The sequence below is a fragment of the Larus michahellis genome, chromosome 2 (genome assembly GCF_964199755.1).
Source record: "Larus michahellis chromosome 2, bLarMic1.1, whole genome shotgun sequence".
Classification (NCBI taxonomy): domain Eukaryota; kingdom Metazoa; phylum Chordata; class Aves; order Charadriiformes; family Laridae; genus Larus; species Larus michahellis.
Window position 1 is genome coordinate 103,160,375 of NC_133897.1, and position 23,953 is coordinate 103,184,327.

Consider the following 23,953-nt stretch of genomic DNA (forward strand, 5'->3'; position numbering starts at 1 on the left):
AAAAACAGAACGACAACTCTATACCTCCATTATTCTGAGGTTGAGTTTTTTAGTTACATGACACTGATGAAAGAAAACGAGTAGGTTAACGTTTTTCCCCAGTATCCTAGGCAATGTATGTATTCATAGGTAGGGGAAATGGTGTCTTTTAACTATTTCAATTAAAACATCACACATATAAGACAAATTAATGGCTTTTCTGAAGTAACTACAGTGGGTGAGGCTGTCCTACTTAAGTTCCAATATGGCTTCAACACAGAGAGTTAAGAGAAGCTTCTACGCAGGAGAAGATGATTTTATCACACAGAATATTCCTGGCCTTAGGCTTGTTGCCTCCCACTTAAGTATTTTAAGCACTAGAAATTTCCAAAAGAATTGCACATGCCCTGTTGATCTCAGCACCTAAAGTCTTACTGACCTGGCTGATGCACAAAGGCCAGACCTCCCTATGCCATCAAGAGGAAACTCAGTTCTAAGGATTTTAAGACTGCATCACTGTGATCTAATGAAGGGTGATTAAAACATAGAGATATGCTTCACATTATGGTATTACAATCAAGGAGCAGGAAGTCAGTCTTTCCTACAGAGAATTTAGGTACAGTCCCTTGATCTTTCATTTCAATAGTTAAATCTCCAAACTGAGGACCAACTGAAACCACCTTCCCTCCCCCTTCCACACTGCTGCCCTACCCATGCTTCACGTTTTCAAAACAAAGATCTGCTTTGGTAGCCAAAGAATCTAAAGTGAATACAAATTATTGATAGTGTTATCTACAGTGGAGGTCTGCCACTGGTGTAACTGCATCCCAGCAAACCTTAGAAGCAGCAGGAAAATTTTTGGTGCGCAACTTTACCCCTATCTCAAATCAGGTTGGTATTCAGTAAAAATAGTGGCTTACAATGGTGTACTTCAGTTGGACTTGCATTTATGTGGTGTTCAGCAGCTGTCCACTGATGGCTAAAATCAGGCCACGTTCTCAGTAAAGACCTTAATCAGCAGCTTTAGCATTGATAAAAGTCTGTGCTGTCTGTGCACTGAGTAACATCTCAGGGGGAGACACATTCTCAGAGCTTTCAGAACATCTCACCTTCCATACCAAAAAACACCCTCCCCAAACATCAGAATTCATGAGGTCATTCTGTCCCAGCCACTGGAGAGTTTATGGCTGAAGAAGTTTGAATGTTATCATCATTCAGATGTTAGAGGCACGCACTGGAAAAAGAAAGGCATTTCTTTCAGCCTGAGTGCTCCAAGTTCATATTAGGTAAGTGTTTGATTAGGCATTTCTTCTACAAGAATAATATTTTTATTGTTGTTACAATAAACGCATTGGGAGGCTCCTAAAACAGACTTTAGGGCTGCGCTTGAGGGATACAAACACCAGCTCATTAAGGATAAAAGCTAAACACCAGTGACTGAAAACATCTTAAACCCTACTCTCAGTGCTAGTTTTTAAAATAGTACCAAAGCAACAACAAGACTAAGAAAATGTAACCATTTAAATTAACTGCTCTGTATTTCGTGCTGTTTAGTGACCAGTGCCAGTACCAGTGCCAAGATATGCCATATCTTCATACAAAAAGGTTTTATAAGATTAAATCAGTGGCAATTTCACACGCTACAATACATTGTCAGATTTCAGCCCAGACTCAATCCAGGGCACATGCCGAGAGACGGAAGGAATATATGTGCCTTAAAAGCAGATAGCAAGAGATTCTTTTTTAGCGCTTGTTTCCTCTGTTCTTTCCAAATGGTGTGATATACCAACTACTTAGAAGGAACTGATCTTCGTTTACTATGAACAGTGGTTAGCGATTGTCCAGAAAGAGGATAAGCTGCTGATCTCTTCATAAGCGCAATTCTGAGGAGATTGCTGCATGCGCGTGATAACTTAGACTAGAAAAAATTCCACTGATACCACATTTTTTTCTGTGAGACCTGGAATAACAACTCAGCCACAAATTAAGTGGGCCAAATTCAAATGTGATGCACAGGATAAGAGTGTTTTTCTTGGGTTCAAACTTTATGGAATGATAAGGAAACAAACCTGACTGCATTTACACAGGGGGGAGTTAGAAGGTGACATCTCACTTTTGAGTCACACGTTCATCCACCCTCCTAGAAGGCCATTACGTTTCATATATCAGATTAGATTCTCTTACATGCAGAAGCTTCATCTACCTCTATAACATCAATTAAGATGCATAAAATGTGGGTGATCTGTGTTTGCAACACGAGAAAAATCATCCCAATTGAAATAAACTAGGAAAGCCTAAGAGTAGATAGAATTATGTCAACAAAATAGCCTTTATTCTATAACAGAGATCTATAGAGAACTTCTGGTTTTAGTATAAATTGCTTCTGCACTGAAGACAGAAATCTGGCTGGTATAGTTCTCCTACTGCAGTCATGCCAGGAAATATTTCTAGGCAGAGGCAAGGCATTCAGTGGCACAGTCCTCTACAGAGCTGCACCTGGTACGACCACTCACATCTGTGCAAAATGGCACCAGCATGTCCAGACGGGGATAATAGTGTTTTACAGTCCTGTTGCATCAATGTAAATGACAAGAGAAGGTGCAAGGTAGTGTGAAACCAGGCCCAGGTACTCTCATTCGGAGGGTTGCGACAGGGAGTCCAAGCATGGAATTAAACAAGCATCTTTTCAGCAGTCATGCTGGTGTGTCCTCCACTTGTCCCCAGCCATCTATTCCCACACTACCCTGCCTCCACACTGTCCTATTCTTGCCAGGCAGCTGCACAAGGAGCTGGACTGGAGAATATTACAAGGTTCATAGCACAATCCTACCAGCGGCTGTGCTGCCACAGCAGAGTGTCACTGGGACATAAGCAGTGCCACTGCTGCACACCAAGCAATGGTCTGAGAGCTACTCTGAGAGAGTCTAAAAGGAGCTGCTGCGCTTATTTTTGTAGATAGTGAATCAGCAAGGCAGACTTGTGCACTGCGACTGATATCTGACAGTCTCACTCTACATGAGTACCCAGTTTGCTTGTCCAGAAGTATTTTTGCGATTGGGATTAAATTTAAGTGACATGAACAGTGGTGTGCCAGACAGCGGTGTAAATTCCAGCATTACAGTCTCATCTCAGAAAGGGGTCTGATGTTGCATTGCATCCATGGGTGGGAGTATTAAACCAAGGATATCAAGACTGTCTCAAATAAAAGGCAGCACATTGCCAACAGGGAGATGATTTACCTCAGACACAAAAAGAGATGTTCTCATGGCTTGGGTATGGTCAGCTGGAGTATGGCAGATTCAACTTGAGCTACAGTGAGACATCATTGCACTTCTTTACTGTCCAGTTCTGCCTTTCTGCTGGGAATACTGCCTTCTGCAGGACAGTCATCAAGAGACGTGTGTTATCTCAACCATTTAAGTGTAAAGTGCAGCATTTCAGATCAAACCATTGTTCACAAGCCCTTACCTGACATGCAGAGTATGTATATCTTTACATCTGCCAGCTGTAATGTACAGGCAGTAATTTCTACCAGAGAAGACAGACAGTCTTGGACAATAGCAGCCTCCCAGGTGCAGAACCATTCCCCTACCTGGAAACTGCATTTATCCCTCTTATTTATAGCATTCGGGAGAAGTTTATGCCACTTTGTTGGCATGAAAAGCCATTCCCTTAGTGGCTAGTAGATATAGAAATGAAGACTTTATTTATAACATTTTGAAAAAGAAAATATTCATTATAGGGCTTCTTTCAGAAAGCACATATACATCTAAGCTTTTTTTAAATGATGTGTTTTTTATATAGGTGAAGTTGATATAAAGTTGAAATAGTGCAATTTTTCAAACAAAAGTTAGTGCAGGAGTCAAACTACAACAACAATAAAAACCAAAACAGAAGTTGTAGATTTTTTTGTGTATGTGAAAATACATTACTGGCCGGGTTCAAAGGAAAGCATATGAATCTGTTTTCAAAAGCACCAGAGTGCACCAAAGTGCTTTCAAAAGGTGTACGTCCTCCAGTTAGCTCTTGGTGAGATTAAGCTTTTCTTTTGGGAATGGAACTAGGATGCTTTTGAAAACAACACATCTAATCTTAGTGTGGGATTTGGTTTTGATGTCAGGTGACAATGTCTAACAAGCTGCTAGCAGTCAAAGAGCATCAAATTAAAAAGTGCATTTCATAGAATCATGGAATTGTTTGGGTTGGAAGGGACCTTAAAGATCACCTAGTTCCAACCCCCTGCCCTGGGCAGGGACACCTCCCGCTAGACCAGGCTGCTCAAAGCCCCATCCAGCCTGGCCTTGAACACTTCCAGGGATGGGGCATCCACAGCTTCTCTGGGCATTAACAATTAACAATTTCCCTTGTTAATGTTACAAGTAACAGCAAGGAAAATAATTGGAGAAATATTTTCTTTTCATGTACATTTAACAGCACTTTGTCACTCATTTATAGAAGTGGATAACATCCCATTGTTCAGTTTTTCAAACAGCAACGTGAAATGCTGATGGCTTCAAAATTAAAAAATATGTTAACTAAAACATTATTATTATCAAGGAAATTTGGGAAGAACTTCAGTTTGAAGTGAAATAATTTCTAATGCATTTTATGGAAGTCATTTGTTTTAATTAATGCTATGCTTTTAAATTAAGAAGTTGCATTGGAAAGCCCTTGCCTGTTGCCATTCATTGAGATAAAGGAAGAGGTGATGCTTCTTATTGGAGTAGCAAAAAAATAAAAATGCAAAAACTCCTAAGGTAAACTGGCCACACTGAAGACCATAAACATTTTCTTTTCGCTCAGAGGCATCACATCAGCTTGAGAAAAGCAAACAGAACAAAGGCAGGAAGCAGAAATAGATAGACCTTGGTAATGCACTGTAGACAAGAGAGGAAAGATGATAAAGACAAACTAGCAGGTATACCTGTGCAGTAAGTAATGATTATTTTTCTGTGCCTGAGCTTTTATCTTTCCTTCTTTCCAAAGACCACTAAGAGAAGGGCAGGGGGAAGGGGGGGCAGTGAAGGGTGTGTGTGTCTGTGTCTGTTTTTTCTCACACACAGACACACACACACACACTCTTTCCACTAGCTTTTAATTTTAGTAACTCCTTTAACCCAACTGTAAGAGAATCTACAACTTCTTGCTTTTAACATTATAAATATTCCAAATGTTATTAAATCTATTGTAAAAATGTACATTCACTGGTTTTATGAGGCACAGGACCTGCTAATGTATTTTCAGGGAAGCTCGCATGTACTCTGTTCTGTCCACTGCTGGACAATGGTGGAGAATCCAGGGGCTCACGCTTGATTGCTTGAACCAAGCAGGGGTTTTTAAATTCACATGACATTTTAAAAACCTCGTTACTCTGCTCTTTCTCCTCCCCTGGGCTGGGGCTGTAGAAGTGGCCATAGCATGCTGTGTGTGGCAGGTCAGGCATGCTTTCCAAACACCCGGAGGAGTTCTGAGGGCAAAACGGGGCCACCTCCTTGCTACGTGAACCCTTGCAAGATCTGTTCAGGGTTAGGCTGTTGGGATGATTTGCTACGATGCATTGCCAATTATGCGGCGTGTAAAGGCAGTGCCTTGGCTTCTGACAAGGTGAGGCTGGCTCACAGAGGTCCGGTTCTGTTTTGAGGTGCACTCTATTGGGGTAGCTAAACACCTGTCTTCTCACCGAGCCGTTCTCATCCAACCAGGCTCGGTTTTGTGATGTCAGGTAGTTATCGGCAATGTTTTCGGAATCGGAATCGTATTCCGTTTTGACAGGCATCTCCAAGGGAAAGGCTGTGTCATAGAGAGAGTCTGAGGATATTAATGGTCTCTGCAGTTTCAGATGGTCCGTCGCATAGTTCTCCGCACAACGCTGTTGTACACCCGAAAAAGACTGGCAGCTTTCTGCACTCCCCCAGTGGGAATGGCAAGTTGATGCTAAATTTAAGAAACTTTGGTCTCTGTTGTAGAATGATCCAGCTCTCCTGTTTGAACACGTGTTCATTCGCTGGTTCATAGAACAAGAGCTTGAGTTTCTTAAAGTCCAGCTACTGTTTGTGGTGCAGTTGTTTTGAACACCTAAAACAGATGTGTTAGAACTGAGAGGTTCCTCTTGCATAAAACACTCACCGTTTGTATGAGGCTCAAACTTCACTTTTACATTATCTTGTTCATTTTTTACTGTTGTCCAGCTAAGATGCTTCCACTGGCCCAGAGTTTCAATGGCGCTGTTATAGGAAAGTCCCTCCAGGTTTCCTTTCAAACTGGCAAAACCGCTTGGTATCTTCAGTTGTTCATCTTCTTCCCTTTCAATAACAGTAGAAAAAAATAAGTCAATCAGAGGTTTCTAAATGGATGTTTTCTGGGACACAAATGGAGTGGCTTGACATACATTACAAGTGATACTTTGTCCTTAACTGAATATAGGACTCTCGCACTCTTGTCCATACAACATTTGTATTTGTTTGAGATGTATTTATGTGCATGCATCTGGGTGTCAATGTGTGTACACAGCTACCTTTCTGTGGCACTGTTTCGTTTAAATTCTGACATGCATTTACTCGTCCATTTCAGGGACACAATTCACAAAGACCTTAAATACTGTAGTGCAGTATGGTAACTACATTACACTTCTCTTCTTCCCTTAAAATATATCTAAATAATATTTGTGTGCAGAAAAATGTAGAGATAAAATGCAAATAATATCTTCAATGAGATGTATTTTGTTAACAAGGAATTATTTGGACACATAAGAACTTTCTGATCAAAGTGATTTGAGGAAGAATCATGGGGGTCTTATATTTTGAGAATGCGTAGTTAGCAGAGAGGAAATAAAATGCCTGAATTACGTGTCCAGAATAGTCACAGATATTCATATTAGGTGTTGGTTTGTTTTACATGCCTAACTTAATTCATGTTGTCTTTCATTTTTTAAGGTGGCCAGTGAATTCATTTTCCATGACCTCCAGCTGAAGTACTCAACATTAGCAAAGAGCTCTAGCAGAGAAAGTTGCCTGAGCATTTCCATGCCCAATGCAGCAGTTTTCAGAACTCGGGGTCCAAATCTTCAGGTTCAGGATTTGTCTGGAATTCACTACCGTGCTGATTCCTGACCAGGCAGGATCAGTGCTACAAAACCGCCGCCCTCCCTCACTAAACAAGAGGTGGACAGACATCTCAATAAGAAACTGAGCATGGAAACCTGGAGAGCTAGTAAGGGGGTTAGAAGGTTTTTTCTTAGTTCATTATTAAGAACTTTTTCCTTGGGTATTGAATCAATGCGCAAGTATAAGATTTTCCAGTAGAGGGAGTCCATGTTGTTAGAAAGAGAGAACGTCCCACTGTAATAAAATGTACACCAAGAAAGCAGAATATTTTCTCTCTTTTTTTCCATGAGGTATTAAATATTTTCAGTCCTCTGCTAAATATTGCTATTGTTATTATTGATAGCCTTGAGATGCAAAAGGTAGGACACAAGTTTGCTGTAGAACTAGGTTCTCAGGAAATGGTCTAATTGGGAAGCAATGGACTGAACAAAATGCAATAGTCATAAAAGCTTAGACTCCCTAATGAAGAATTTTACAGTGAAATAGTATCTAGTGAAAATTCTCCAAAATAATGTATGTTTCCAGGAAGACAGCATATATTTTAGCAAAAAAAGTAGTAGTAAGGATAAAGTCTATTGCAGACAGGAGGACAGAACTGAATATAATCTCCGAGGGCAACTCTCGTAACCCTTCAGTCTGCAGGAACTATCAAGCACAAAGGAAGGATTTTATCCATTCAGAGGGTAAAAATGTAACTAAATAAACATCAAAGAGCATGCTTAATTATACAAAACCCAATTTAGAAGTAGACTTGAATACAAGAAACAGCCCCTTTTAATCGGCTTCTTAATAGAAGCTCATTCCCTCACACAGCAAGATGGTGTTTGTGCCATCCCAGTAAAGGTGAAGCATTCCACCACCCTCAGGTGGGAGCTCCTCTTCTATTCATGTGGATCCTGGGAGAAACACTGCCTACAAGGGATATCTACTCAAGAAGTTCAAAGACTTTTTCATTTATTTCTTCCACCTGTGAAGCATCCTAAAGGAAAAAAACGGTGATAACAGCCACATTTTTTCAACTGGGCCAGATGGCGGCTGTGTACACCTCCTGACCCCTGCTCATTCAGTGCACTCTCTTATCTCTTCCCTCAGACCAGCTTGAAGAGATACCTCAACAAGGCCCACAGGAACTGGAACAGACAATCCCATGGGGGAAGGAAGAAAAGCCTATTTGGGAGGAAAGGCTAAAACCCAGCACAGAGGTCCCCTTTGAATGCAAATCTGTGAGATTAGCTTCCACTCCAAGGCTGAGCCTACAGCCAACTAGATGTATCTGTCTAAAACATACAATGCATATGAGCGTCCCTGTTTAGATTATGTTGAACAACCACAACTGAAAACATGAGCTCAATTGTCATCCTTAAAGGAAAAAAAACACCTTAACGTAATCAAATCGAAATGTTAAAAAATAGAAAAACCAGGACGCTAAATCAGCGAGGAGTTTCAGCTGCAAAGTAAAACAAAACCCCAAAATACATTTTAAGAAAGTCAAAACATATTAATAATCAAGCATTTTGGTTTTGAAGTATTCTGGTTTAGTATATATGTACACTCAATTTCGGAAGAAAAAAAGACTGAAGAAATAAATATTGTTTAGGATTATAATAGCCATTTCATATCACCCAAGACAAAAACGGATTTCCATTTTGTAAGTAAACTAAATCCTTCTCATTCAGCTCTTCTCTTGGGTCACTACAGCCCTTTTAAAGATCTCATACATAAAGAATACATTCATTTTTCTGAAATACAGAAATTTTTTTCGTATTGAAAAATATACTTACTTTAACATTTGCTGTTGGGCAAGGACATATTCTGAACAACCACTTCGATACAGAAGTTGAGTGTTAGCTTGAACCCAGACCCAGTGATCTTCATTTGTTTGTACTTTGACTAGAGAAATGCCATTTTCTCCATTATTCTTTGCTATACGATTTAAAAGAAAATCTATTTTAATACAAGCAGTATTTATTTCTTACCTAAACTACAGGTGAATGTTCAAAGGTTTGTTTGCTGCCCTAGAATCATCAGCAAAGTACAAGCTAAAGTATGTCACAAAACTAGGCAAATTACATTTAAAAAATGAAATTTGAAAAGCTTAATGAGGCACTTAAACTGTAACCAAGGATTTTTCATTATTATTAGTTCATTACAATTTTTCCCTCTCAGTAATAGTACTATACCAACAAGAAAATAATCGTGAAAACTGGGGCTATGACAGAGGAATGGTTTTAAAGAAGTTAAAGGTTTCCAGCAGGTATGGCAGAAGGCTGAGTACAACTCTACTCAAGAAGAAGTTGCCTATTGGGGTAGACTCACCATCAAAATTTTATCCATTGTAAAAGCTGAAATACAGCATAGACTCTCATAATATTGCCACAGCAAACACTGGAAAAGCATGAGTTAAAGCTGCAAGCAACTCATGAGTTTTAAAGACATTTATTCTCATTTGCTTCTGTTTTCTGATCTTTGGGAAAAACTAGCATTTGTAAAATATCCGCTTTTCCTCAGAGAGAGATAGATATGGTCATTTACTATTAAGTCTTTCACATAATCTTGTTAAATTCAGTGCTGCTGTATTTAGGAAAGCATACTTTGAGTATTCAGATTTACTATGATTGTTTATATATCTGCAAACTCAGGATCATGGTATTTCTGCCCACTCCAAAACAGCAGACTTATTCAGTACTGTCTTTTGTGGTGGTCATTTCTTTTGTTTTTTGCATTTTTTTACAGAAGTGGTTTTAGGGAGAAGAAAAAAAGAGATCGTTGGTACCAAAACCTGGAAAACCTAACAGAAGAAAAGACAAGATTTGTTCTCCATAAATTGTATATAATCCAGAAGTACTTAGCAGACACACCTTTGATTTGGTTTTCAGCAATCTGTAACACATTAGTGAAAGCTGCACCTTCATGATGACTGTTTCTTCCACATAATTCTGCTGCTTCACACAGACCTGAATTACCTTTGGAAATGGAGCTGTAGAGGACAGAAAATGTGAAAAAGTCCTTGTCAGTGAATGACAATATAGTAAAATGACAAACTCTGAAAGATGTGATCTTCAAGTTGTTGACTATTAGCGAAGACTTATGGTTTAAATATATAGTAACCAACACTAAATAATTATCTATGTTCACTGCATCATTAAGTTGGTCAAACCAGTGTATGACTGGAGTTCTGCATTCAATTAAGAGGAATATTTATGTTTAGGAATATTCTGTTCATGACTTAACTATATCTGGAATAATAAGTTTCAGCTTGAATTGACACAAACACTGTATTGCCTGCTCTGCCTGTACATTCAAGGTACATACATCACACGGAAGAGTTAGCATGACTTCAATTTCCAATAATCATCATATGATTTGAATGAATTTCTTCCAGTCTTCAGTTCGAAATGTATATTAGGGCTTGGAAAGGGTGCCAATTCCCTACACTGCTTTACAAATTTTTCCTTTTATTAAGATGGTCAGAAAAGAAATGACTATATAAATTTGCCCACCATCCTTGGCCAGCATGCTTCAGGCCTGAACCAAAGGAAACACTGAAGTTAAATGCTCTCTTCATTCTCGTCAAATCCTTGGCCACTGTCCAGTCAGTTAGTAAAACTTAAGTAACGCTTAAGTGACTTAAGTAATTCTAGGAGCTGAATTCTGGTCATCAATTAATTTCACCTGGGTCACTGAAAACTAGCAAGTGGAAATGACTTTCCAACTCTGCTCTAAAAGCCTGTGTAGTCCATTATATCAGCCTTCCAGTAATTTCATTCTTGTCAAAAGGATGTATGTGCTAGAACCACATTACATGTCTGGATAGTAAATCCACACATACACAAGCATATTCTAATTAAAAGCCAAATTATGATGCTGTCAGTCACACTGAAGAGCATTTTGCTTCACACCAATGGACCTCATTGCTGTAAGGTTACGTTTAACCAAATAAGGGAAAACATAATCCTAGCCCCAAACACCAACTAAAATTCAATCATAGAAGAGTAACAAAAATAAGTGTTAGGAAGGAAACGAGTCTGAACACAATCTGTCTTGATCTTCTGTGATTGCTACCGAGTGATCAGCCCCAGGCCATATAGTGCAATTGTAGACTTTTGCATTCATAAGCCTTCTGTTGTTAGATAAATGCATACACCAAATGCATCTCATTTGACTCTATGTGGACGCCTACCCACACGCACATTCAGCTTTCTAAAGTTTTAATTTTCCTTTGCTTGCTACCAAAATGCCCTAGTCCAAATAATTGTGCTACCCAAAGATACTGAAATTTGAAAACTCCTAGTAAAAATACTTTTTCTTTTCAACTTTTACAACTAGTAGAATGACTTATCATGTTGGTAACTTCTGAAGGTTAGGAAGATTTCTTAACTTTCCAGTTTTTCTATAAAATTATATGTAAGATAATATAATACTTAATATGTATTATACACAAAGTACAATATTTACATTATATTATATTATCATAGTTATGATGTATTATATGGTTAAATCCAGATAAATAATTCAGTTTTCTAAGACGGAGTTTTAAAATGGAGAGTTATTTAGCCTAATTTGTGTTTTTTACATACTTAATAAACATAAAGCCCATAGTATACTTTATTAACAGCTAAAATATTAATTTGAAAATACATTGTATTCGCTGCTGCTGCATCATCAGCTTTGTGTTTTGCTTTCACAAGCAGGCTTTTCATCTTCATCTCTGTCATGGAAGGGAGCAGAAGTGGTACCACTATGCAGAATAAGGACAGCTGAGGTGGCAATACTGTTCCTGATGAGGACTTCCTCCTTTGTCCAAAAAGAAACTTTAGTTTGCCTTGGAACTGCATAGTCTGTTATACAAAAAAAAACAATAGAATTATCTTAAGCATTTAGTGTATGAACATTAAAAATGCAAATACAACCTAGGACTGTGTTAACACCCAAACCAGTTTTGAAACTGAGAAAAACTAGGAATTTCATTGTCTTCATACGATTTAAACCATGCCATTTTGGAGGCATGGTGAGCAGAGTACACCGTATCCACAGTACAATCAGACATTTGAGGTCGGTTTTTGGGTTTTTTTTTCTCTCCTTTGTACTTAAAGTAGAAGTTCTGTGTTACGTTCTGTTTGCCAAGACAGGCAACATATGGTGGAGCAAACAGCTATTTCCTCTATGCCTCACCCTGAAGCTGGAACTATTATTTTTCCATGCTCTGTTCTCTCCAGTGAGATGGCTCCCGAGTTTCTTTCCTCTTGCCCTGCACTTTCTGTAGGAAGTATATGGGCTGGCACAACCCAAGGGCTGTCGAGGCAGACACCAAGGGAAAAGATATGCCCTAGATAGCCAGATACAAAGTATACACAGTTTGGAAGGAACCATCCATCCCTGCCTCAAATCTCTGTATAATCAGAAGGCAGAGATCAAGTTAATAGCAAGCTGCTGCCTCTCGCTGGAAAAATTACCCACCACAAAATGACCAGAGAAAAATCAGTCCATTTGAGTTGGGCATTTTCCAGAGCTACAAGATTAAAAGAGGGATGCAGAAATGACTAACTGGTACGGCTGTTCAAACCCATAGTCTTCCGGCAAATGAGCATCTGAGACAGAAGTTGCATTTCCCTGTCTCGTGCTGATCCTCTGATTTTCTTTGCACGCGCCGTGCTTTGTCATAAGAAGAAACAGCATTGGTCTGTACAACGCAAATAGGGAAGTGATTTCTAGAAATGAGCCACTCTGAGTAAGGATACTTGAGGAGCATGTGGTAGCCTTTCTAATTCTGGTTTTTATAATTAAAGGACCCTTTATAAAAGGGAAAAATGGATCATTATTATTCCTGTTTCTTAAAGCAAATACTTTGTGCTTAAATGGTAGTCGGTGAAATTCAGACGTGCCACCCTTGTGCTAGGCCCAGTACAAATCGAGGACAGATGATGTCCAAAAGAACTTAAAACACAGAAGTGCATAGATTCTTTCAGTTTCAAATATTACAAACTTATTTTCTCCCATCACTCTTTGTACATATTAATAAATGTCCTTAGGTGTTTCTTATTAGTGCACAGCAAATGAAAAATGTGTCCTGTCCATGGCTCTTCACAATATTTATGTTGAAATATTTTTCATATGAAGTGATTAAATTCTAGCATGTCATGACTATGGTTCTCTAAGTGAAATTGTACTTACAAGGAAGCCAGAAGTACTGTCCAACAAGCAGCGAACTCGACAGATGAAACAACGAGTTAAGAAGGAAGAATAATCTGTTGTCATGCTGTCATTCTCTTGTGCTTTAAACAATTTACTGAGAATATATTCTTCTCCTAGGAACAACAGTGGAGGCAATATATATCAGATCACACTAAGAAAGACTGAAAAATGTTCTGTAGCCAGTTGAAGAAGCTGTTATGGAAATGGCTAAAAATTACTTTATGGAGGGGCAAATATTAAGTTGTATCGTGTATAGGTACATCTGCACACGCTCTACCAAAAGCAAAAAGAAAAGCTCTACAATGGGATTCAGGTGAGTTTGTTCAGAAACTTTGACTTTTTTATTTCCTGAGTTTTTGTGATTTTTAATGATGCAAAGCAGGGTAACAGATGTTGCTGGTTTTGAGTTCAGAGATCACAGAAAATACATTAGAAAAAGGAACAAAATAAGGAAAAATGCTAATGCAAGGGAAAAAAAACAAACAAATGAACACTGGCTGATTAGCTAATGCTCAGCTGTTGCCTCCTTGATTTTTAATGAAGCATTTTCCAGTTTTGGACCACAAGCGCATAGTTTTTGAAATACTTGCTTCCCAAAAGACACAGGTATTGGTACAGAAGTACAAACTCAGGAACTGAAATTCTCTACTGTATATATTAGGACAAAAATTCCAAATGTTTGTAACTTTTAGTAGTTTGAAATATTCATGCACGTTGTTTTGTTTTCTGAGTACTTCCTACAAAATCTTGCAAAGTTCCTCAGGTATCTGCAAGACTCTTGCAAAACAGAAACTGCAAGAAATCCTACCAAAGTTTTGCGACTGTGTTCCTGACGACTTCATAAAGGCTGCTGAAGGACTGCTTGCAAGTTTCTCCCCACCCTTCTGGAGACTGTGCTTCCTCAATTTCTTTCCTCAATTACTTCCTCACCTTCTGGTGAAATGCATACATTTGCTGGGATCAATAATTCTTTATAAAGCTTACAATTTCAATCCCCTTGTATTTCTGCAGTTGTGATTTCAGCTTAACGCCACATGTAGGAGAAACCTTAAGAACACGTATTTACCTGCCATACTAGGAAAATACAGCCTCAGAGGAAAAAATGCATTGCTAAACCTACTTGTTCTTCTGAAAACTCCTATCCGCACAACTTTGCATGGGAAAACAACCGGCAAAAAGCGGCTGCTGTGGTACTGTACAGCAAAGTTTTGCGTGGGAGTTTTTGCATTAATGAGAGAAATACTAATGTCCTGGTCAGTATGAACAAAAGGTTGGTAGGATGAGCAACGATGCTGTCCATTCTGTATGGATAAGAATACCTGTAGGTATAATAAAGGAAACATCAACTTTCTAACCTCAGTATCGCACGCTACCTCACACATGTCAAGGATCAGGAAGAAACGTCATCTATGGGATGAAAACATTATAAATGGCCACTACGCAGCTTTTCAGTGAAGACAAGACGTGGAACAGGCATGGGCATAGGTGGAGTGCAATAACTTTATACAGCGGTGTCTATGTTTCCAATCAACATATACAATCCCACCTGTTTCTGTCTGTAGTTGCTGCCCAGACAACATCTGGGGAGGATTCATGGCCCAGTGCAGTTGTCTACAGAAATCCTGGCGATCATCCACATGAATGTAATCATATATGTTTTGGTGCATTACATCAGTCTGAAACAATTACAACAAGAAATGTTTAATTTGTAAGTGTAGTGGGGCAGGCACTTATCTTTAGGTTGATACTTTCCTTAAAATAATGACTGGTGTAAGATACCTTCAGAGCAAAGATTGATTGAGGAAAGTTATTTTAGAGGCCTCTGTTTTTCACATCTGCTTTTTGACTTCACATCCTAAGATGATTGGTTTTATTCCGAAGTCTTTTGTGCATGTGCAAATGTGAGTCATAGAGAAGTCCAACTGGCAGCTGCTGACTTGTGGCATCCCCCAGGGACTGATGCTGGAACCAACTCTGTTTAATGTCTTGATTAGTGAATGATGGGATAGAGTGCACTCTCAGCAGGTTTGCGGAGGGTACCAACTGGGGAGAGCAGGTCAGCTACTCAGATCTTGACAGGCTGTAAAATGGGCTGACAGAAACCTCAGGAAGTCCAACAAAGGCAAAGTTGTCTCTAATTTTGGGTACCCCAGGAAAGAAAGATATTAGCATACCAAAGTGAGCCCAGAAGAGTGCTACCAAGACACTTAAGAGGGCTGGAGCACATGACATACCAGGAGAGGAGAGAATAACAGGGTTTGTTCAGCCTTGAGAAAACTTCGGGAAGAACTTACTGCTGTCTACATCAACTGAATGAGCAGGTGTAGAGAAGACAAAGCCCAACTCAGAAGAACGAAGTAGGAGGACAAGAAGCAACAGACACAAGTCGCAACATTGGGGCTGGGACTTGATGTAAGCAAAAAAAAATTACAGTCAGGGTGGTTAAATACTGGAACACATCTTCCAGAGGGGTCACAGGAACTCAAAACTTGACTAGATGAGTCGCAGATCAACCTGCTCTAACTGGGTCTGCTTTGAGTTGGAAGTTGGACTAGATGACCTGCCAAGGTCCTTTCCAACTACATGGTTCTGTTATTCTGTGACTTTACAAGATATTTATTATACACGGGTAGCCAGTCTAGAATAGCAGCATCTTATAATGAAATTGAAAGGAAACATTTAGCTTATTATTTTTATAACAGATCATGGTTCTGTTAACAAAAGCTTTGCAAAAGGGTCAACACTACAAGGAATTCTGTCAGATCACCAAAAAAAAGAAAGTTAGTCTGAAATGGCACCATAAAAGAACTTAATTTCAGTAATAGTGAATGTCTAATCAGCAGTAGAAGGATAAGGTGAAACAACAAGAGTGCTGCATTTGACAAAGCCCGTTAGCAGGAGTGACAACAAGAAAGTCATTACAATGACAGTGACTAAGTATTCTAAATATTTGTTAATGTTTTTACCTGATGAAACCCTAGATAGTCCACAATCGTCGATGAGGCATAAAATATCATTCCATCTGCACTCACCACCAATGCAAAACCATTCAGTGACTAAAGAAGGGAAAAGAAAATAATTAAAAATATAATCACAAAGTAAAGAGTAAAATGGCTATACAATGTAATAATTTTAAGAATATTCTGGATATGAAAAAATTACTGCAAAAAAGTTGGACATTACATTTTTTGCAGAAAAGTCTTTGTTTTTTCTAACATGAAAAACGAGTAACAATCTGGAACATGCTTTTTTCCTTTTTTAAAAAAGTTAGGATAGCTAATTACAGTGTAACTACCGTATTACATTACCAGTTTATTATCACTTTAAACTTTGTTTTGTCGTTAATTCATATAATTAAAAGTTTAATAGCAAGTGTCAACTACTTTTTGCTTTTAATTTAAAACATTACATTCTATAATAATTGCTTTGAATTTATACGCATTGATACATATAGAGAATATAATAATCTCCAACAAGAAAACTAAATACATGTGCTGTTGTAGCTATGACTTTAAAACTGGATGTGTATTTTAAAGTATGGCTATTTTCTTAAGCTTCTATAAAAATACATACAGAGCATAATTGCATATATGCAAAGAATATAAAAAGTAGGCAATAAATACTTCACTGATATAGGCCAATGTTTAGTCTAGAAAAAAGCTAAATTAATTCTCATAGACTCAGTGATGCAAGGAAAACAACCAAAGAAATGCAAAAATAAAAGTAAGGATTAACTGAAATACATGACGTAAACATTAAGATCTACCGAGCTGCGTGCAGACTGACTAATTTTGCCTCTCTTCCCTTGATAAAGATTCAGTAACGTATCTTCACACCAGCAGGCTTGCATTCCAAAGTAGTTTAGATGATCCTTTCATGGGATGGTTTTGAGGTCTTCTGAGATTACAGTTCAAATAGCTGCCAATGAAATACTGCTATATTATTATTATCCTTCCTTCACCTTTCTCTCAATTGAGTGTTGTGGTGATGTGCCTATTAATCCTCGGTTAATCCTGAAGCACAATGAGGGCAGATTTTCAATTGCTCAGTAACCAGATACACTGACATAGTTTTGTGAGCTTGGTTCTCTTTTCGGTTCCTAAATAAGGACCAGATTTCCAAGACTGCTCGAAGCCTGTTCCCACTGTGACAATGGTGGGCAGAAATTCAAGAGTTCAGTGCACAATAGGCCGACCTCCTCAGAAAACTTTTGGCCCCAGTCAATGTGGAGCACCTTTGGAGATGTGGCCCAGAGGGACCATACGTAGCCAAGGGCTCTCCACCTCAGAGAACCTGTGAAACGGTGACTGGAGAAATCTAGTGGAGAGACTGTAATGGCTCACCTACATTTGGAAAAAGCTGTAGCAGCAACTGATTCAATGAAGTCAATTCTAACCATGAGTCATCGCTAAGAATAGTCAAGGGAAAACCATGTTCAGCTGCAGGTCAGCTCCATAGATACAGATCCTTCCCAGAATAAGCATTGTCTCTGCCTAGTTGGGTTTGTGTTGAACACTAGTTATCCCTGTCGACTCTTTGAGCACAAGGAGTTGCTGGACCAGTGCTATTTTCTGCTCTAAGTAATGCCCAAATTCATCCCAGCACCTCACCAACCAGAAGACGATGTGTCAAGATTTCTACATCTTCACATCTGCGCCTTCCACTGCGCAGAGAGGAGCCTCCGTAGATGGTATCTGTCATATCCATTTCCAGTGTCAAGTGGAGACAAGAAAGCATTTTTGGCATCTTGTCTCTTTGGACTCATCTTCACAGCAATGAAACCATCAGTGATGTGATGTTAGGAATTTTATTACATTTTGAACATCTGGCAGGCCTTTTAATTTGAACAGACTAAAAATTTCCACAAAGATAACCATAGGACATTTAAGGGAGCTCCTTCATGCAGATGTCTGTGGCTGTTACCATGCATGTTCCAAAAGACCTCTGGTCCTGCTTGCACAGCTGTGGCAAGTAGAAATTAAGAACATTAAAGGAATGTTCTTAACCTATGCAAATTCATGCACCAAGCCCTATCTGGGAAGGCTTAGAAAATGACCACAAGATCTGAATATGATCAGAGAATCTCACACGGTATCATGCTGAACATCCCTAAAATGTGCGTTCCGTTGTCCTGCAGGCAAGATCGACTTTTTCAGCCCCAGTAGGGAATGGATGGGGGAGCACCTGGATTGTTTTGTAAAAACAAGGATTGTTTTTATGGATCAAGAAATAAATACTCCTATGCAAAAATGAATCTTCTTCATCCAACATATGTGTACATACTCTATAGGCCCAGACATGTACCCTAAGAGATCAGTCTCTATCCCACAGTGGAAGGCAGGGCAGCTTTTTCTTTACACAAGTTTTTCTTTCACAAAGCCAAAGTTGGGCTCTACCAGGTGCAGCAGTTTGTAAAAATGGGAAGGGGAAATGGGACCATGTGTATTTCTAAGAGTTCAGATCAGTGGACTGGCAACTACATCTATGAGGTTGTAGGAGGTATTAAGGAAGAGTGGGAAAGAGTAAGAGGAATGAAGAAGTGGAGGAAAAGTTCAAGGAGCCATGTGTTTCAGTTAAGCCAGAAACAAGTATGGATTTGAAGGAGTAAATGAAGAGAATTACAAACTTCCCCTGCTTTGTTTTTGTTTTGTTCTCAAAATGCTGATGTCCTTTTCTGAGTTAAGATCTCTTAAGTAAGCATTGCCTGGTTTTCATGACCCCAAACACAACCATCAGATGCTCTGCCCTGCAGGCAGGGAAAGCAAAACCCACTTCGATGCAACAACAACTTTCATGAAGCCACATGAAGCTACTGAGGATAAACACAAATTCCTTGTGTCTAAACCTCACTTTAGCTGGGAAACCTGCTGCTTCAACCACACTAAGAAGAGATGAGCTGGACACGGAGTAGAACTTCATAACCAGTGAGTCTTACCCATGACTGCAAATTTTTCTGTTTTTACTATATTACCCTAAAATGCAGTTCAGCGTGAAATCTGACATCTGTAGCACAGAGGACTCTGAACAGAGTCAGAGTTAGGCTAAGATTTATACTTTTCTTACCTACTTACCACAGCTGGGGAAAAGGAGGAGGGTGTTTGGTCTCACAGGTCTGGTACCCCAGAAGTGGGCTTCAGTGATTGCAAATTAGTAGGAAAAGACCTCTTCCGACCTCTCAGATAAATCTCTCAGGTATCATATACAACTCCATACTCAAGCCCTTTACAGTAACACTGCATAGAGATTTTCTGCTATTCTGGCCAGAATCTTAGTGATTTGTTAGACTGAGTGGAAGAGAGAGACAGCTTTAGTCCGTGAGAATGAACAAAAACAAACAAGAATTTTTTGTTCCAAGTTACTGGGTCTCACAGTAAACAGGACAACAAAGTATATGGCTCCACTTATGATTTTAAACATTCTCAGTTATTGAAATAAAATTTTCGGCGATAGCGTTCTCTCGTTCCCAGTGAACAGGAGGCTGCACTGGGGTGCTGTGTCAGAACCACAGCAGGAATCTGCCTGGGTTATCGATAAACTGGGGGCAAGGAAAGGGAAAGAGAACATGGACCAGCCTCATACTTGTGCAGTCTGCGCTTCCTAATGTAAGCACGTGTCTGCCCAAAACACAGAGAGGACAGCACAGAGAAGTAAAGGCAGCTCTCCTCATTTACTTTATTCTTTTCAGTAGAAATAAGGGAAAGCCTAAAACAGGGATCTTGGATTTAGACCGAACTCCATGGCTCAATGTTGATGTTATTTGCTTTGTGTACAACTGGTGTGTTCTAATGGACAAAGTCCATTTGCATCCTATCACAATTTTTAGCAATTTGCATATACTTATACAAGCACACAGGGACACACACAGATAGAAACACACACGCAGACAGATATGAGTGTGGACATTAAAACTTTTGCAACAAAAACCAACTAACTTTGAATCTGCAAAAAATACATGGTTGTAAACTGCCATTTGGTAAACCATATGGATTCAATGACAGATGGAATTTCTAATCCAGGATAATAGCTGAAACATGTGAGACAGACTTAAGTATGTATTGTGAACATTTGTTTGTTTGTATTTGGCTTTTTAAAAACACTTACATGAGTTTTCTACATTGTACTTAAAAAATGAAATTGTGGTTTTTTTTCCCAAATGGAAAAAAAATTTAAAAAAGAGCTTGGCACCAGACAGGGGCCTGTGTTCTTTTGAAAAAACATGTACATCCAATTATGTACTCACGAAAAGCTGCACCTGCTACTGAAACAAAAAACAATTAATCTGTCAGTTCAAAGAGAGTACAACATTATTCTGGTGCCCGCAGTAGCTGTGAGATGAAAGTTATCAGTTCCTTCCATTAAGAAGTTTTTGAAACATTATTAGTCAAGAGGTTCTCTTTGGGAATGAAGGCAAATATTTTGAGGAAGATAGGACAGGACTTCCTTTGGCAAGAACCTTTATATATCCTGATTTTTTTTTTCTGGTCCCATAGCAGAAAATCAGCCAGCAAATACTTCAAAGATAGTTTGGTCAAGGTCATGGCATAGTAAAAATAAGGGGGGAGGGGGGGAGAGGGAGAGAATAAGTTCCAAGCCACATTTCTCTTATTACTCTTCCTTGAAATAAAGGAAAATTCACTAGCATTAGGTCTCCAGAGACCATGTTACTATGGTTACTAAAGTACAACAATCAAGGCCTGCAGCCATGCCTTGCTTTGAACAGATTTTCAAGTCACGCAACTTGGGTACTAAATTTCCAGGGTCAGTTGGCTCACAGTTTATCTGGAACAGCTTCATTTAATAGTGGATCGCTGGGTTTTTGCATCCTATGTGGGATGGGGCCATTTTCTGATGATCTAAATAAGTAGCTATTTAAAAACTCTGGAAATGATATACTCGTTCTTGTCTTATGCATATTAGGAGGAAAATGCAGACAGTTAATGTGTCTTCTGTCTTTAACTGTATTGTTTAGTGAATCAGTATTTCTTTCCACTGGTGTTTTTAGGACTTATAATTGCTCTTCTCAAAAATCCCTCTGGAATCCCTGAGGTTCTCTTTATAAAGCAAAATGAAAAAAAAAAAAAAAGAAGCTCTTACAGAACCCTGAAATAAAACCCCACATAAAAGACTATTCAGAAATACCGTATCTGGTGACATCAGAATATGGCCTTTGCTCAACAAGTACAGTATCTCTTAGCCCTCTGGACTCTTATGTATTTCTCTGATATGTACAAAGCAACTTCAAAAGGAATATTTCTGTGAGTAAGCACTATTTCGTGCAAAGGGGGAGTGGCAGAATTGTTTTTAACATTCAGTTTTGATCAAAGGCTTGTGTGTACTGCTTAGTTTTCAGGCAAAAGAAACAAACCAGAAGACAAATTTCCATCATGTGAGCCAGAGGAGGAAGTAAACCCTACAGGCTGAAGCCTACAGCCATGGGTTTATACGGGAAGCCTTTCGGAGGGAAAGCGTTCGATCCAACTGATTGGTTTTCATAGCAGAAATGTTTATTTTCAAATACAAAGAAATACATACATATGATCATTATGCCCCCGTCACTATTCTTGTCTTTCCAGATAAAATGAAGTTCGCTTTCCTGCCTGTCTCCTTGAGCCTGGATATCACTTCAGGCTCCTTAAAGGCAGTACGGAAATTCAGCATCTAGTGCGGCACTTCCCAAAGCGCGGCCTGGAAGAATTTTCAAAGATCATTCATGAATTTGAACCCTGGCCCTCCCATGTACTGTCGGAGGGAACAGCTGTGCCATCTGAAAGGCATGGATGATTATGAGCCGTTCAGCTGGTGAAATTTCTCGTTATTTCATTTTTCAGTATCCCATCACTTCTATGAAGGAATGAGGGCAACTTTGGAGAAATTTGTTTATATATGTGTCTTCAGTCTAACAAGGGAGCTGGAGGGCTGTGGCTCGTCAAGAGGCAGCAGACAAAACTGGCTTCCTGGAAATGGGTTAGGAAAATGTAAGTCACTGAGCTCTGGTAATTGTGAGCTATAAACTTTCAAGAAAACATAGTAGTTCCCTGGAGGGTGAGACTGTAATGCGTGCACACATGTAAACGCATTTTAAACCATGGTGATGTTGTTTTTTATATGCTTGATATGTAATAAGTATTGGACACCACCAAGAACAGCTTAGCCTTTAAAGTTGTTTTGATTGCCTGATGCAAAACTGTAAATGTAGTTTTTCTTCCCTTATACTTTCCTTCCAAGCTAAGCTTTTGTAACAAAGCTTGCTCAGTCTGTGTCACGTCCTTGTGGTAGGGCCTCTCGTCTTTACTATACGCATGAACCGCTGGCCTCCGATGAGCCCGGCACCTCAAAGCCAACCACTCTGCCCAAGATGGTACTGAGAAAGAAGAGCTGAAGCATCGTTTGACTTTGTATGTGCCGCATGTTATGTGGTGCACGCTAGAAAGAGATACATCCCAATTGAATCCCATTGTTTTCACAAGTACTAAACACTAGAAATGAGAATTCAGACCGTGCTTCCAGATCAGAGCAGTACTAACGACTAGTACCTTAAAGACAGGTTTAGGGAAGGGTTTGTTGCTGCAAAAGTGAATTCATGGGTGACACCAAACACCTCAGTGCAAATTTGTTATATGGCGTGTTTGTTTAGAATAAATTATTAATACTAACAATGCTCACTACTGATGGTCAGGTTTGGTGGATTTTTTCATGTCTAATTGTAAAAAAATCCCTGATTCTTTTCTTTGCATTACCAATTGGGATTTCATATGGGAAGTGAGTATATGAACACTTCCTGAGATTAACGGACACTACACAAGTATAGGAGACTATTTATAGTAATCTAAAGAAGAAGAATATTCAAATCATTAATTCTAAAATTGTCAGGAAAAAAAGCATTTTTTTTTATTACTGCATAGATGTATGTATCACGATTACTGGATATGCTAGTGAGTACTTGGATGAGTAGTGTGTCATTTACCTTAGCAATTATCATGAAGGGATACTAAAGTATGACATAATCTTGTATATCTTTTCCTTTAGCTTCCTCATTAATCATGATGTTGAATTTAAAACTGTGCTCTACCAGTAATGGAACCCTACTGTCAATGCTCTTTCACAAATACTATGCCCTGGACTACACTTGGAAATAGAAACAATCTTTATATTGATTTATGCAGTTTCTCATTTCACTTCCTCAAAAGCAGATGTTGTATTCACAGATGGGAGCAAAGCTGGGGCAATATCATATCTTCAGTGCAAGTTCAGCCCTTCATTCTTTCGGAGTTCTGCAGCTGCTTGGGGCTTTTCAGTCTTCTCTTCAACGATTTCAATATAGAAAATGCAAGCCTGATTAATTCCATTTGAGAAGACTCAAAATGAAGCATTAATTGCTCGCTGCTCTGCACTTGTAATAATAAATTTAGTTAGGTAGCCTTTGCAACAACAAATGTAGTAAGATTACCCATTATCTTCCACAGAAATAACTTACTGAAAAGAGTCTCGAGTAATATTTATCCAACATGTTGGACAATTAGACATATGTAAGTACCAAATGTCTGGAATTTTTTTTCGGTGTTATTTACATATAAGTGCATCAAGTCCTGGCGAGAAGAAGCCGTCATAATATTCCATCCACAGCTGACTTTTATTTGTGCTTGCAAACTGTTTACAAGTATGAATTGCAGACATCTCTT

At 39.0% G+C, this 23,953-nt stretch overlaps 1 protein-coding gene across 1 annotated transcript in view; it reads right to left on the reverse strand.

Annotated features, from left to right (window-relative positions):
* Positions 1-5,161: 5,161 nt before the first annotated feature.
* The window catches only part of AHRR (aryl hydrocarbon receptor repressor), an 87,332-nt gene continuing 68,540 nt past the window's right edge, over positions 5,162-23,953 (reverse strand). Inside the window, exons 5-11 of the mRNA XM_074573591.1 lie at positions 16,241-16,330; positions 14,821-14,950; positions 13,254-13,387; positions 11,721-11,920; positions 9,941-10,059; positions 8,864-9,005; positions 5,162-6,281 (exon numbers count right to left, since the gene is read on the reverse strand). Of these exons, the coding sequence (XP_074429692.1) occupies positions 5,162-6,281; positions 8,864-9,005; positions 9,941-10,059; positions 11,721-11,920; positions 13,254-13,387; positions 14,821-14,950; positions 16,241-16,330 (1,935 nt within the window). The remainder of the gene's footprint in view (positions 6,282-8,863; positions 9,006-9,940; positions 10,060-11,720; positions 11,921-13,253; positions 13,388-14,820; positions 14,951-16,240; positions 16,331-23,953) is intronic.